At 47.0% G+C, this 14,989-nt stretch overlaps 1 protein-coding gene across 1 annotated transcript in view; it reads left to right on the forward strand.

The window, feature by feature from the left end:
• LOC115464607 (otogelin-like protein) overlaps positions 1 to 6,473 on the forward strand; it is a 55,313-nt gene extending 48,840 nt beyond the window's left edge. The window contains exons 36-37 of the mRNA XM_030194966.1: positions 5,161 to 5,231; positions 6,255 to 6,473. Of these exons, the coding sequence (XP_030050826.1) occupies positions 5,161 to 5,231; positions 6,255 to 6,473 (290 nt within the window). The remainder of the gene's footprint in view (positions 1 to 5,160; positions 5,232 to 6,254) is intronic.
• The last annotated feature ends 8,516 nt before the right edge of the window (positions 6,474 to 14,989 follow it).

Consider the following 14,989-nt stretch of genomic DNA (forward strand, 5'->3'; position numbering starts at 1 on the left):
AAGACAGCAATCAAACCAAAATAAATGCATTAATAAATACATAAACAGATACATTATCAGAACCTGTCTACCGAGGTCTACGTCTCAGGCATTAGGTGAAATGCCAAATGCTAAAACAAAAATTGGGTTTTCAGTTGTGACTTGAACCAAGGAAAAGAAAGAGCAGATCTTATGGGGGGAGGGGGGTTGTTCCACATGGGCTGAGTGGCCAGTGCACTCATAATGTGCCAGTTTAGGGGAAGGAAGGGTAAGACAATGGAAGACCAGACCAGGGAAGGGCGGGAACGAGAGGGGGTGTAGCCAGGGGATGATCAGTGAGGTCAGATAAGAGGGGGAACCTGAGTGGAGGGTCTTGTGGGTGATGCATAGAATTTTATACCCAAATAACCCCCCCCCCCCCCAATGTGGCTGAAGTCTGCGTACAGTTGGATGGTGTAAGGACTGCTAGCCAAGCGGACAGCAGGCGTTCCCGGGGGTTGTGCTTGTCAGGGAAGGAACAATTTTATTTATTTAGATTTTGCTCACACTGTTTTTCAGTAGTAGCTCAAGGTGAGTTACAGTTAGGTTAGAGTTACCACATGTCTGGTTTTACCCAGACATGTCCTCTTTTTGAGGACATGGCCAGGCAACCGGACGGATTTTGCCAGCCTGCCCGTTTGTCCGGATTTCTGGACAAATGGGCAGGCTGGCGTGCAGGAGGGCCTAATGGTGTCCTATCCCCTCCCCTTACCTTACTCTACTGCCCTGGTGGTCTAGTGACCTCTTTGGGGCAAGAAAGAGCCCCCTCTTCTTTCCTGCCTGGAGCGCTGCCCTGCATTCTCTCTCTTCCCCTTGCAACGCTGACGGTCCCGGCGCCGATTCAGCTTCAACTCTCGGCGGCCATTTTGAATTGGCGCCAGGACTGTCAGCACTCAGAATTGCAAGGGGAATAGGATGCAGGGCAGTGCTTCAGGCAGGAAAGAGGGGCCTCTTTCCTGCCCCAAAGAGGTCACTAGACCACCAGGGCAGTACAGTAAAGTAAGGGGAGGGGAGGACACCCTTAGGGGGGTGTGACGGGGTGGTGTGGTGAAAGGGGTGGGGCGATATGTGATAGAGGGCGGGGCATGTGTCCTCTTTTTGGGGGGGGGGGGGGGGACCAAATATGGTAACCCTAAGTCAGGTACCACTGGGTAGTTCTCTGTCCCTGGAGGGCTCAGAATCTAATTTTGTACCTGACAATACATGAAGAAATAATATTTTCAACTCTATTCTTGCAGGACCCAGTATTCAAAGGATTTATAATCCTAACTCAGAGTTCTGCTCCCAGATTGGCTTCTTTGAAAATTTACTAGGGCTGGGTGCAAAATGTCCCAAAACTCATAAATTTAAGAGCATAGAAAGTGTTTGGTAACGGGGCGGATTTAGGGTAGGGAGAAGTTAGGAGTTTAGCTCTGATCTTCAGCACTAGGGCTCGGAAATTAGGCAAATGAATGACAGGCCTAAATTTATGAGCATAATTTTTAAGCTCCGGGGCTAGCTCAGGTCATATTTTTCATGCAAAGCTTGGTAGACACTTGACGATCTCAAGAGAGGTGATAAAAGCAAAATGAGTGACAGAATTGTTAAAAAAAATGGAGGTAGCACAAAGAATTCCTGGAGACAAGCTAGAAATGAAGCATTTGGGAATCTGCACAGTCCAGGCAGTGGGGTAACGGGTACAGAGCAGAGATGACAGTTCTGAAACAGCAGTGAATGACATTACATTGGGCCAAGTGCCGTGCACGGAGGCAGGGCCGCCGAGAGGGGGGGACGGGGGACAAAATTCCTGGGGTCCGGGCCTCCAAGCGGGCCCGGCACTGCAGTCCCACCCGCCACCGCCACCGGGCCCCTTCCACCCGAACCCCCGCCAACAGAAGTGCTGTCTTCTGTTCTGACTCTGGCGTGCATGGCCCACACAGACGCGCTCCTCTCAGCTGATCTTCGCTGTACTCTGCAGGGCTTCTGTGCGTCTGTGTGTCTGACGTGCAGGACGTCAGACGCACAGAAGCCCTGAAAGTACAGCGAAGATCAGCTGAGAGGAGCGCATCTGTGTGGGCCACGCACGCCAGAGTCAGAAGACAGCACTTCTGCTGGCGGGGGTTTGGGTGGAAGGGGCCTGGCCTGGTGGCAGAGGCGGGTGGGACTGTGGCACCGGGCCCCCCTCAGGGGGGGCGACGACAATCTGGGGGGGTGGCAGTGGGGGCGGGGGCCCGGGGGCGGCCTTGTCCCGGGCCCGGCCCAGCCTCTCGGCGGCCCTGCACGGAGAGACTGTGGTTAAAATCCAGCAGAGACGCCAAGTTACCCAGTTCCAGGCTGGAGACTTTGTGACCAGTCCTGGTTTTCAACTCACATCCTAAAGCAGTGTGGGAGTTGTAGTGTCTGATCCTGCCCATTAAAATCAGTGCTGCAAGTCCCATAATGCACCAGGATGGGGGATGGTCATAAGTCCAGGAATGTCCCTAAAATCTCCAGCCTGGAACTGGGGAACTTAGCATCTCTGCCTGCCATCCCCACCTACTGTTTAAAAATTCTGTCTCTTCTCCATCCCAGACTCAGCTCATCCCCTCCTCCATCCCCATACCTTTGAAGCATCTTCTAGGGTGCCCCAGTGGAGAGTCCCCTGGCTTGTGACAGTCATAAACCACCCACTCACCCACCACCATTGCCTCTGCATCTTCTACAGTCTGTGCCTTTTCCAGCCCCCAAGTGACCTGGAGCTACATTTCCTAGCATGCACTATGCTCCAGTGATATCACTTCCTGTCAGACGTTTGTCTCTGTGGCTCCTTCCACCACCCTGTGCAGAAACCCTGCCCCCTCCCCAGGCAGCCTCCACCAAGGAGGTTTGATTAACTGGCTCCTCAATGCAGCAACTGCCGCCATCTTGGTACACTCGAACCAATGTAATTGATAAGGTGACAAGCTCCATCTACTGGCTTCCACCCAGATAATGGGCAAGCACACGCCTGCCGTTTCCTGTTAATCAAACTTCCACTGCCTGCAAATCTCTCTCATGAATATTCATTGTGGATACCCTGAAAACCTGACTGGCTGGGGTACATCCAGGGCCAGGTTTGGGAACCACTGCTTTAATGGAAGATGCTAGCTTTAACCTGACACCATGTCAAAATGACAACTTATTCCAATCCTGCTTTTACCATATTGCATGCTGGAAGTTATAGTTCTGAATGTCCCATCACATTTCTCAAGAAAAGCAAGACATCCACCCATAAAGGCACAGGAGTAAAACCAGCAGTGGATTATCTGTACGGGGTCAGGTGGAAACTCTGGGATGAGAACATCTGCAAGACATCCAGTTCCAACAGAACAGTCCTGGTTTTGAACTCACATCCCAAAGCAGTGTGGGATCTGTAGTCTCTGAGTCTACCTGTTGAAAAATCAGCACTACAGGTCCCATAATGCACTGGATGGGCTGGTCAGAAATCCAGGACTGATCTATAGTCTCCCTCCGGGAACTGGGTATTTAGGCAGCTCTGGATGTGAAAGGTTTGTGCCTTGGGAAGATCACTCCATGCTACATTCCAACTCGTCTCACACTACTACAGACTTGAGCTGCCGCGAAACCCCCTAAAAGATCACTTTTGGCATTGAGTTAGTAGTGGTAGTGAATGAAAGGCCCCCTCCCCAGGGCAGATGAGTGCTAGTGGGCCGGGTTCAACTCCGAGGATTTGCTATCTGTGTTCACACTGTCCCCTTCTTTTCCCCTTCAGCCCAAGTGCCAGGATGCCACCTGCCTTCAGACCACAGACTGCCCACTAGGCAAAGTTCTGGTTAAGCGGCCAAACCCCTTTGATGTGTGTTGTCCATTGCTAGACTGTGGTGAGTAGAAAATTCAGGACCGAGCAGTGCATTATGGGTCTGGGAGGACTACAAAACAGGGATAATACCTGATAACTGTCAGGACCTTTGTCTGTACCCATCTTCCCCACCTACTGCAAGCCTCAAATCTCACAGTCAATGGCTTTCCTACCACTGAGGTTTCTCTATGTCCATCCCAGGCTTTACCCATCACTCCCCCACCGTGGAGGATCCTCTGTGCCCATCCCAGGCTTTACCCCTCACTCCCCCACCACTGAGGATCCTGTGTCCCCATCCCAAGCTTTACCTCTCACTCCCCCACCAATGAGGATCCTCTGTGCCCATCCCAGGCTTTACTCCCTCACTCCCCCACCACTGAGGATCCTCTATGCCCCACCAGGCTTCACCCCTCTCTCCCCCACCACTGTGCCCCTCCCAGGCTTTACCCTTCACTCCCCCACCACTAAGGATCCTCTGTGCCCCACCAGGCTTCACCCCTCTCTCCCCCACCACTGAGGATCCTCTGTGTCCCTCTCAGGCTTTACCCCTCACTCCCCCACCACTGAGGATCTTCTGTGCCCCTCCCAGGCTTTACCCTTCACTCCCCCACCACTGAGGATCCTCTGTGCCCCACCAGGCTTCACCCCTCTCTCCCCCACCACTGAGGATCCTCTGTGTCCCTCTCAGGCTTTATCCCTCACTCCCCCACCACTGAGGATCCTCTGTGTCCCTCTCAGGCTTTACCCCTCACTCCCCCACCACTGAGGATCTTCTGTGCCCCTCCCAGGCTTTAACCCTCACTCCCCCACCACTGAGGATCCTCTGTGTCCATCCCAGGCTTTACCCTTCACTCCCCCACCACTGAGGATCCTCTGTGCCCATCCCAGGCTTTAGCCCCTCACTCCCCCACCACTGAGGATCCTCTATGCCCCACCAGGCTTCACCTCTCTCTCCCCCACCACTGTGCCCCTCCCAGGCTTTACCTCTCACTCCCCCACCACTGATGATCCTCTGTGTCCATCGCAGGCTTTACCCCTCACTCTCCCAACACTGAGGATCCTCTGTGCCCATCCCAGGCTTTACCCCCTTAGGCTAAGTGCAGCACTTATGAATATGCATATTTGCACAGAATTAAGGTAGTGCATGCAAATTTTTCTCCTGAAAACCAGACCGGCTGGGTGCATCCCAAGGACTGGGTTGAGATGCACTGGTTTAGAGAATGTTGTTGAGAAATCAGAACTACATGTCCCAGCATGCATGTCCCAGCTCTGCAGGTGGATTTGGAGCCAGTTGGCAACATTATGAGCTCTGCTTTCTTTCACAGAGTGGAAAAGGGATGAGTGTAACCCCGTGTACCAGGAGGTGCAGCTCGTGGAGGGCTTGTGCACTGCTACGGTAAAGGTTCTTCAGTTTAAGGGGCAGACGGATGAATGTTCAGGACTGGAGTTTGTTTGGCTCCTTCTCAGGAACATTATTATATTCCCTGGACAGCTCTGATATTCAAAGCAGACAGTTGCAGCAAAGGAGACAAAAAAGATGATGACAAAGAACCTCTAATGGACGAAAGTTTATTGCTAAAACCTAGACTTGACAGGAGTTGTGTTTCGGCTGCTCCAACCTGCCTCAGGAGTCCCTGGATTTGGGATGGTGTCCATCAGTGTTTTCGAGTCAAGGTTATATTTGAATTGTCGTTTAATTCTGATATACAATCTTGAGGAACATTTTTGCTTCCAGAAATCGCCATAGATTTAAAATACAGGGACTCCTGAGGCAGGCCAGAGCAGCCGAAACATGACTCCTGTCAAGTCCAGGTTTTAGCAATAAGCTTTCGATGTGAACTCTGAGTCCATTAGAGGTTTTTTGTCATCATCTTTCTTGTCTCCTTCGCTGTGACCGTGTGCTTTGTTTGACCTGTATTTGTCACAGCTCTGATATTCATCAGCCTTGACACCAGCAGGGCGGAATGAGTGCTACCCTTTTCCTTTTGGTGGGGAAGGGGGGTGAGTGCTGTTTTGACAGTGAATTTGATGTTGCTGCTGAACTTGACCACACAGGACAGGGCAAAAGCAAAATCCCCCTATATTACTGCCCTACTTCCAAGCCAGTCTCATCGTTTTCCTCTCCCTGGGCACTGCAGGGTTTCAAAAAGTTGCTCATCGGAGATGATTTAGACAGGGCGCTTTTAATGTGGTGTCACGCTCCTGGGAAACTTTACCCTTAAGATTAGTCACTCTCTAGCCATCATTTGGCAATAAATTCTGATCAGTAAGACCCTAAAACTGGAGAGATCCTGTGGGTAAGATGGCCCATTATATCTTCAAATCCCCACAGGCACCTCCACTGTCCCCCTGCAAGCGGCGCACCCCCTCATTTTCCCCACCACTGACTCCCTTCCCCCTTCTCTCTTTTTTTTTTCAGGTGAAAGTTGCTGTCTGCGATGGGTATTGCCATTCCACCTCTCAGCACAACACCCTCTGGCAGCTTGTGCCACGATGTCGCTGCTGCGCAGCCACGGCCACCCGCTCTGCCGACTTTGAGGTCGCATGCTTAGATGGCACCAGCGTCCAGCTGAGCATGCAGGAGGCTGTGAGCTGCGGCTGCGAGACTTGCTTAGAGGGCAGTGAGGGCAGTGGTTGAGGGAGGCAGGAGAGATGATTATAGGGGAGTGGGGTGCTGCTGCACTCTTATCCCATAAGAGGCAGCAGAGAGAGCAGCTCCAATGTGAGAAATAGGCTTTGGAGTACTGTTGTTTTCTTTCTGGAAAAATGAGGATGCTTTACTAGTTTTCAATAAAAAGTCCCCCCCTGACAGCACTTCTGACACTGGCTGCCTGGACTGTATTTAATTCTCTCAAGGTTAGCGTTCATTTGTATCCCCCCTCCCCCCAGTTAAATTTCTGATTACTGGGCTGGTTTCGGAAGATTCATCATAAAAGCAAGTTCCAAAAATGAGCAGGAAACTTGTGGCTCAGAATGTTTCTGTTTATTAAGTTTAATATACTGCTTAAACGTTTCGAAAGTGCCAAACCCCTCCAAGAAAAGCTACACTGGCTTCCAATCAAAGAAAGGATCACCTTCAAGATCTGCACCCTTGTCCACAAAATTATCTACAGTGTAGTCCCAGGATACATGACAGACCTCATAGACCTACCAACCAGAAACAGATCCAGATCATCTCGTACATACCTAAACCTTCACTATCCAACTTGCAAAGGACTGAAATACAAAACAACCTATGTATCAAGTTTCTCCTATTTAAGCGCACAAATATGGAACGCACTCCCAAAGCTGTGAAAACAATCCACGACCACCTAAACTTCAGAAAATCACTAAAAACCAACCTCTTCAAAACGGCCTACACTACAGATCCAACGTAAATCCCCACATCCGGCCACACAACTAAACCAAACCGTACTGGACAATATACAACCTCCCTTCTTTCGACCCTAATTGGAGCTTTGAATACATCTACCTTATTCAAACACAACATAACCTTGTATCTGTTTTCGACCGGATTTGGCAAACGCCTTACGGTACTGTGTAAGCCACATTGAGCCTGCAAATAGGTGGGAAAATGTGGGGTACAAATGCAACAAATAAATAAACTAAACAGTACAGAGTGGTTCACATAATAATCAAGATCAATAATTTAACATTACATTCAAGAAAGCCAGTAATTGATAAGAAAGCCTGCTTCAAGAAAAGACATTAGTTCAAATGCTGATACTACGTTCTTTACACCCCTTTTACAAAGCCATGCTACCAGTTGCCGGCGCTATAATACCGATACAACCCTTTCAAAGTGAACGGACCGTGTCGGCATTACTGCGCGGCTTTGTAAAAGGGGGGGGGGGGGTTAGACTATTGTGATGTCCTGTTTTGGGCTTGTTTTCTAACAGTGTTAAAAAAAAATTGCAGCTGATATGGAACACAGCGGTAAGACAATTTTTTTTAACTTAACAGATATCGCAGTATTACAAAATACGTTGGCAGATGACATTGGATCTCTGTTAATGAGAGAATTAAGCTTAAAGCAGTTTGTTTAATTTTTTTTTCAATTTTTACACGGGTCCACTTCAGAATTATCGATTAAATTGACTTCACTCATCATTGGATGTTCCCTATGTCTTCGAGATCGATTGATCTTATGCCCACCTTTTTATAAAAGTGCCGGGTTTTTGAAAAAAAAGTCAGTGTTGGGAGTATCATTGTGCAATTCTCTTCTTTCGTAAACTAGGACCGAATAGAGCGATGCTACTTTTAGGAAGAAGGTGAAAATCTTTTTATTTCCTAAAAATGTTAATGACTACTTGGATTTTTTGTTGTTGTTGTTATGTTTGTAATTTGAACTCATTTTGTACTTCATCATCTATTTTGTACAGTGGGGATACTAGCGATAAACAAGTTAGTATTTGATTTGATTCCAAACCCATATTAACTTATTACATCAACAAAATCCAATCAAACACATATAAACATGTCGTCTTAACAGCACTATCTGGACACCCCCTGCTCAAAAAGGAAAGTTGTTATCAGAGTATTAAACTTTTTCCCATCCAATTCTCCCCTAATCCCAGCTGGAAGATCATTCCAATGTTGGGGGGCTAGACAAGATAGATAAACACCTCTGACAAAACCGCCGACATTATCCTTCATTTTGTAAATAGTACTGCTAATTTATGTCCCTGCCGAGAGTGTAACTCTCTATTAATGAGGTCCTTTCGCCGTAGGGGAGGCCCCGTCCTGTCCTGGCTCTCCTGAAGCCTGCTATTTTTATTTATTTATTTATTTTATTGCATTTGTATCCCACACTTTCCCACTTCTTTGCAGGCTCAATGTGGCTTACAATACATTATGGATAATGGAAGTAAAAGGAGAATAGATATTTGGTTTTATAGAAGGATTTTGGGTTGCATGGTAATAGAATACATGATAGTAATATAGCAGAATACATTATTAAACATTTCTGGATATATGTGGGGAGTTTCACATGTGTTGATCTCTGTGGTATATCTTGTCAAAGAGATGGGTCTTCAGTTGTTTTCAGAAGTTGGTCAGTTCATAGATCGCTTTTAGGTTGCGTGGCAATGCATTCCAGAATTGCGTGCTCATATAGGAAAAGGTTGATGCATGCATTAATTTGTATTTTAGACCTTTACAGTTTGGGAAATGGAGATTAAGGAATGTGTGAGATGATTTTTTAGCATTCCTGGGTGGTAGGTCTATTAGGTCTGACATGTAGGCTGGGGCATCACCATGGATGATTTTATGAACTAGGGTACATACTTTAAACGTGATGCGTTCTTTGAGTGGGAGCCAGTGTAGCTTCTCTCGTAGGGATTTTGCACTTTCGTAGTTTGGTTTTCCAAATATGAGTCTGGCTGCCGTGTTCTGGGCTGTTTGGAGCTTTTTGAGTATTTGCTCTTTGCAGCCTGCGTAGAGTGAGTTGCAGTAATCTAGATGACTGAGCACTAATGATTGTACCAGATTACGGAAGACGGTTCTTGGGAAGAATGGTCTTACTCTTTTTAATGTGAAACGTGGCCCTTGTAAAAGGCCTTCGATAACTTATTATTGGGTAGAGTACTGCCGTCCAGTAATAATGTCTCAAATCAGTGGAACGTAGCCCCATGAGGTCCATCACGTGATCCATGAAGTCCATCACACCATTCCTGCTTTTGTTAGTTATATAAGTACATAAGTAGTGCCACACTGGGAAAAGACCAAAGGTCCGTCGAGCCCAGCATCCTATCCACGACAGCGGCCAATCCAGGCCAAGGGCACCTGGCAAGCTTCCCAACGTACAAACATTCTATACATGTTATTCATGGAATATGGATTTTTCCCAAGTCCATTTAGTAGTGGTTTATGGACTTGTCCTTTAAGAAACAGTCTAACCCCTTTTTAAACTCTGCTAAGCTAACCGCCTTCACCACGTTCTCTGGCAATGAATGCCAGAGTTTAATTATGCGTTGGGTGAAGAAATATTTCTCCGATTTGTTTTAAATTTACTACACTGTAGTTTCATCGCATGCCCCCTAGTCCTAGTATTTTTGGAAAGCGTGAACAGACGCTTCACATCCACCTGTTCCACTCCACTCAATATTTTATATACCTTTATCATGTCTCCCCTCAGCCGTCTCTTCTCCAAGCTGAAAAGCCCTAGCTCCCTTAGTCTTTCTTCATAGGGAAGTCGTCCCATCCCCGCTATCATTTTAGTCGCCCTTCGCTTCACCTTTTCCAATTCTACTACAGTATATCTTTCTTGAGATGCGGCGACCAGAATTGAACACAGTATTCAAGGTGTGGTTGCACCATGGAGCGATACAACGGCATTATAACATCCTCACACCTGTTTTCCATACTTTTCCTAATAATACCCAACATTCTATTCGCTTTTCTAGCCGCAGCAGCACACTGAGCAGAAGGTTTCAGTGTATTATCGACGACGACACCCAGATCCCTTTCTTGGTCCGTAACTCCTAACGTGGAACCTTGCATGACGTAGCTATGATTCAGGTTCTTTTTTCCCACATGCATCTTTCTGCTCTTCAAGTGCTATTGAGAGGATGTTAGAAACATTTAAAAAATGTAGGGAGATAAAGACCATATGGCCTATCCAGTCTGCCCATCCATGCTATCTATTCTCCTTATCACTCCGTTAGAGATCCTATGGACTCTTCCTAAGCTCTCTTCACTCCAGATACTCTCCCCATTAGTAATCACTAAAGTCCAGTATGACCCCATCCTGCGTGGGTTCCATAACCAACTGCTGGAATAGCTCCCCCTGTAGAGAAAGTTGTTGATCAGGGTATCGCCACACGTTAGAATGACATTTTGTTTTTTGTTTTTTTATTTTCCAAACCAGTTTTATTTTTCTGTACTCAAAATGGTTTCCACCACCCACAGTCTGAAGGCTTGGTCTTTGACTTCCAGCCCATGGTGGTCAGCGTTATTTTAAAACGGTGGCTGCCGCTGAAGATCCAGATAGTGCAGTGAGTGCCTGGTGCTTTCCAGGTGACAGCTTATCTGGATCCACGAGGACAGCTTTTTTTGCTCGCTTAAGTTATCCAGATAGGTATTAGAGTAGTACTGCTGACTCTGCTCTCAGACCGCCTTGGCACCATCCAAATCGTGCCACGCTAGTCTATAATGATAGTCAATGGTACTATTCAGATAGAGCCACGTTGGTCTGTAAAGATATTCAGTGGTAGTATCTGTATAGAGCTGTGACACTCTGTAAAGATATGTCCTATCTGGGTGCAGGCACAGTGGTCTGTAAAGATATTCAGTGGAACTATCTGGATAGAGCCACAGCAGTCTACAAAGATATTCAGTGGTGCTACTCAGATAGAGCCATGGCAGTCTGTAAAGATATTCAGTGGTACTGCTGAGATAGAGCCACGGCAGTCTGTAAAGATATTCAGTGGTGCTACTCAGATAGAGCCACGGCAGTCTGTAAAGATATTCAGTGGTGCTACTCAGATAGAGCCACGGCAGCCTGTAAAGATATTCAGTGGTACTGCTTGGATGTGCATGGAAATTGTTTTTAATCAGGCCAGTAGTACCTAAAACACCTGGAATCATTTCTGCATCTTTCTGCCACGTTTCCTTGGTACATGAGGATCCTCCGTCTCTCCACACATCGTACAGAATAGCCACAAGGCCCTGACATGTCTGTTGGTTTACTGGAGTGAAAATGGGACCCAAAGTGGGTGGGCTTACATTTTTCTGTCAGCCCCTGCCCTCCACCCTCTTCCCACCCCTTTTGGTGCTTCCCAAACTTAAAATAGAAATATCTGAGCTGGGGGATCCCCAGAACCCTCCAGCTGAAGACCTTCTCCTCTGGAAGCCAGAACTCCTTCTAGCCTCAACAGCAGCAATGTTCCTGGGCCACCGCCACCACTAGCCCACTACACATGCACGAAATCTGAGCATGTGGGGCCAGCGTTGGCACGGGGACACTGCCAGTAGCTGTTGTGGGTTGATGGATCTTCAGCTGGTGGCTTGAGGATCCCCGCCAGCCACAGCAAGGGTATGCCAATTCGGGGTGGGCCTGAGCCCAAAGTGTATGAAACCTGCCACTGTACCCTAGAAAAAAACGTAGCCTTGTGTCCTCTCTCAAAAAACTTTCATGATCCTAACACCAACCCCCTTCCTCCCACCCCAACATCTGGGTAATTTTTTGGGCTGCAAAAACCCAAGGGAATGATACAGTTTAGTGGGTGAAGAACTTTTGTGCAAGAGGAAAGGGTAAAGAGGTTAGGGCTCTTCAGTTTGGAAAAGAGAAAGCTGAGGGGGGATATGATTGAGGCTTACAAAATCCTGAGTGGTGTAGAGTGAGTAGAAATGAATTGATTTTTCACTCTTTCAAAAAGTAGAGACCAGGGGGACACTCTGAAACTACATGGAAATACTTTTAAAACAAATAGGAGGAAATATTTTTTCACTCAAAGAATAATTAAGCTCTGGAACTTGATGACAGAGGATGTGGTAACATGGTTAGTGTATCTGAGTTTAAAAAAGGTTTGGACAAGTTCCTGGATGAAAAGTCAATAGTCTGTTATTGAGATGGACATGGGGGAAACCACTGGTTGCCCTGGGATTGGTTACATAGAATGGTGCTACTATTTGGGATTCTGTCAGGTACTTGTGACCTGGATTGGCCACAGCTGGAATCAGGATACTGGGCTTGATGGACCTGGTCTGACCTAGTATGGCTGTTCTTATGTTCTTAATGCCATTTCAATAGAGTGCAATAACAATAAAAGATCAAAAAGATAATTTCAAAAAAAGGTTATAAGTTGATATTGGACATGTTTTGTTCTGTTTAATTGGGTCTGTTGCCACGTTGCGTCTGCTCCCATTCTCATTTGGTACTAGTTGGGATTCTGCCGGGTACTTGTGGCCTGGATTGGCCACTGTTAGAGACAGGATACTGGGCTCAATGGACCATTAGTCTGACCCAGTATAGCTGTTCTTTGTTCTTATCTGAATTCAAGAGAACTTTGGGGGACAAGTACATAGGGTCTGTAAGGGAGCGATAAGGACAGCAGTTGGCATGGATGGGCAGACTGTATAGGCCATATTGTCTTTATGTGCCTTACATTTTTTTTCTATTAAACTCAAGAAGCAGGATCAGCCCAACACCAACATTACCAGAACAACCCTATAACATCATCAATTTGGACATCATGCGTTCAAATATTGACTTTAAAAACAGACATGCTCAGGGCTGCTCTATAATTGGGCAAGGCAATTACGGGTGCCTTAATTTGCACAAGGGCATTACCCACTAGTCTGTTATGGAGCGCTTACGTGCTCTAGCGCTTTAATTGCCAGGGAGGGTAAGTGTGGACAGAGCATAGGCAACCCTTCTAGAATACTCTACATTGCGCACATAGCCTGATGCACTGAGGCATGCCAACAAGACAGCCATAGACCTGGCGTGTATGGGCTTGCCCACATGTAGGTGCAGTGATGCTGTTATAGAATTGATGCTCAGCACATGGCATCAAAGCACCAAGTTACAGAATTGCCCCTGCGGAGGGCAGTTTCCAAAAGCCACTTAAAGACAAATAGGCTGCTTGAAAACTGGCCACCCACCTGCATGTAAGAGCACACACCGATGGTTCACGGAATTGGTGTAGCTGGCTGGATCTATCATTTTGCTTTGACCGCAGCTGCTCTTTGCTGTCTCCAGAAAGCTGCTGCCCTAGGTGAAGACCTATTTTGCCTCATGGTTGGACCAGCTCTGCCTCTCAGAGGCTCCCATTGAGAAGTTGGGAGAACGGAGGCCCAAGGGACACGCCACACCCAGACCTCAGTGCATTGAAACTCCTATGACTAAGGACACCTGCAGTATCTCAATAAACAATCACAAGGAGAAGTAAGTGGGTGTGGGTGAAATTGTAATTCCAGCAAGAGGGTGTAGACACTATAATGGTGACTTTAACCATTATCTAATGAAGACTTATGCTTTATATGACAGGCTTTAAACTGTCCATGCAATTAGGGAATAAATTATGGAAGTTGGAAGATTTTAGAAAGTGCTGGAACAGGATTCACCATAAAAGGAAATAGAATGTTCTGGAGAGATGCATATTCATTAGGTAGGAAGGGTAATTATAATTAAGATAATGAAGAAAGGAAGAAAAAAAGTATTTAAGAGGAAACAGAACTGAGGATAGTGAGCCTCAATGTGCCTACACTAGCAGGTGGACATATTGACAGCTCCAAGGGAAAACTCTGTTTTAATTTGCTATATATTATATTCTATTGGGATTTTATTTGTTAATATTTCAATAATTACTGATTGTCTTCTTTGACTATTTAAATAAATGTTTATTATGTCTAATACTTACTTGGTAGCCAGAGTTTTTCTTGCCTGGGGTTCTGTCTGGGGGGCAAGGGTCCACCCTCCAGGAGACCTCCAGAAGGTTACTCCTGTCTCAGAGGCAAAGACAGAAGTAGTACACCACTTTGATTTGTATTTTGGGGAACAGGATTACTAATTTTTTTAAAACATTGCCCTTCCTCTCTGAACCCCCATCTCCCACCACTCTAGTACACCCTTTTCTCTGGGGTGGCAGCGGGAGCCTGGTTCTGCTCCAAAACTAGCAGCTCTTCACCTGGGGGTTGGTGGTTGAGAGGCTAGGATAGGGGAGGGCAGACTTATACGGGGTCTGTGCCAGAGCCGGTGATGGGAGGCGGGACTGGTGGTTGGGAGGCAGGAAATACTGCTGGACAGACTTATACGGTCTGTGCCCTGAAAAAGACAGGTACAAATCAAGGTAAGGTTTACACATATGAGTTTATCGTGGGCAGACTAGATGGACCGTGCAGGTCTTTTTCTGCCGTCATCTACTATGTTACTATGTTACCTGGGCCCAGTGGCGTAGCCAAGGGTGGGCCTGGGTGGACCCAGGCACACCCACTTTGGGCTCAGGCCCACCCAGTAGCAGCACACCTATGAAGTGGCTGGCAGGGATCCCCAAGCTACCAGCAAAAAACTCCCACAACTGTCCCTCCTGCATACCTTGTAAATAGCAGATCTTCGCTTGTAGCGAGCAGCAACTGATACATACTGTTCGCACTGGTCCCACAGCCTTCTAATATATTCCCGCCTATGCGGAAACAGGAAGTTGCATCAGA

Source organism: Microcaecilia unicolor, chromosome 3 (genome assembly GCF_901765095.1).
Source record: "Microcaecilia unicolor chromosome 3, aMicUni1.1, whole genome shotgun sequence".
NCBI lineage: Eukaryota > Metazoa > Chordata > Amphibia > Gymnophiona > Siphonopidae > Microcaecilia > Microcaecilia unicolor.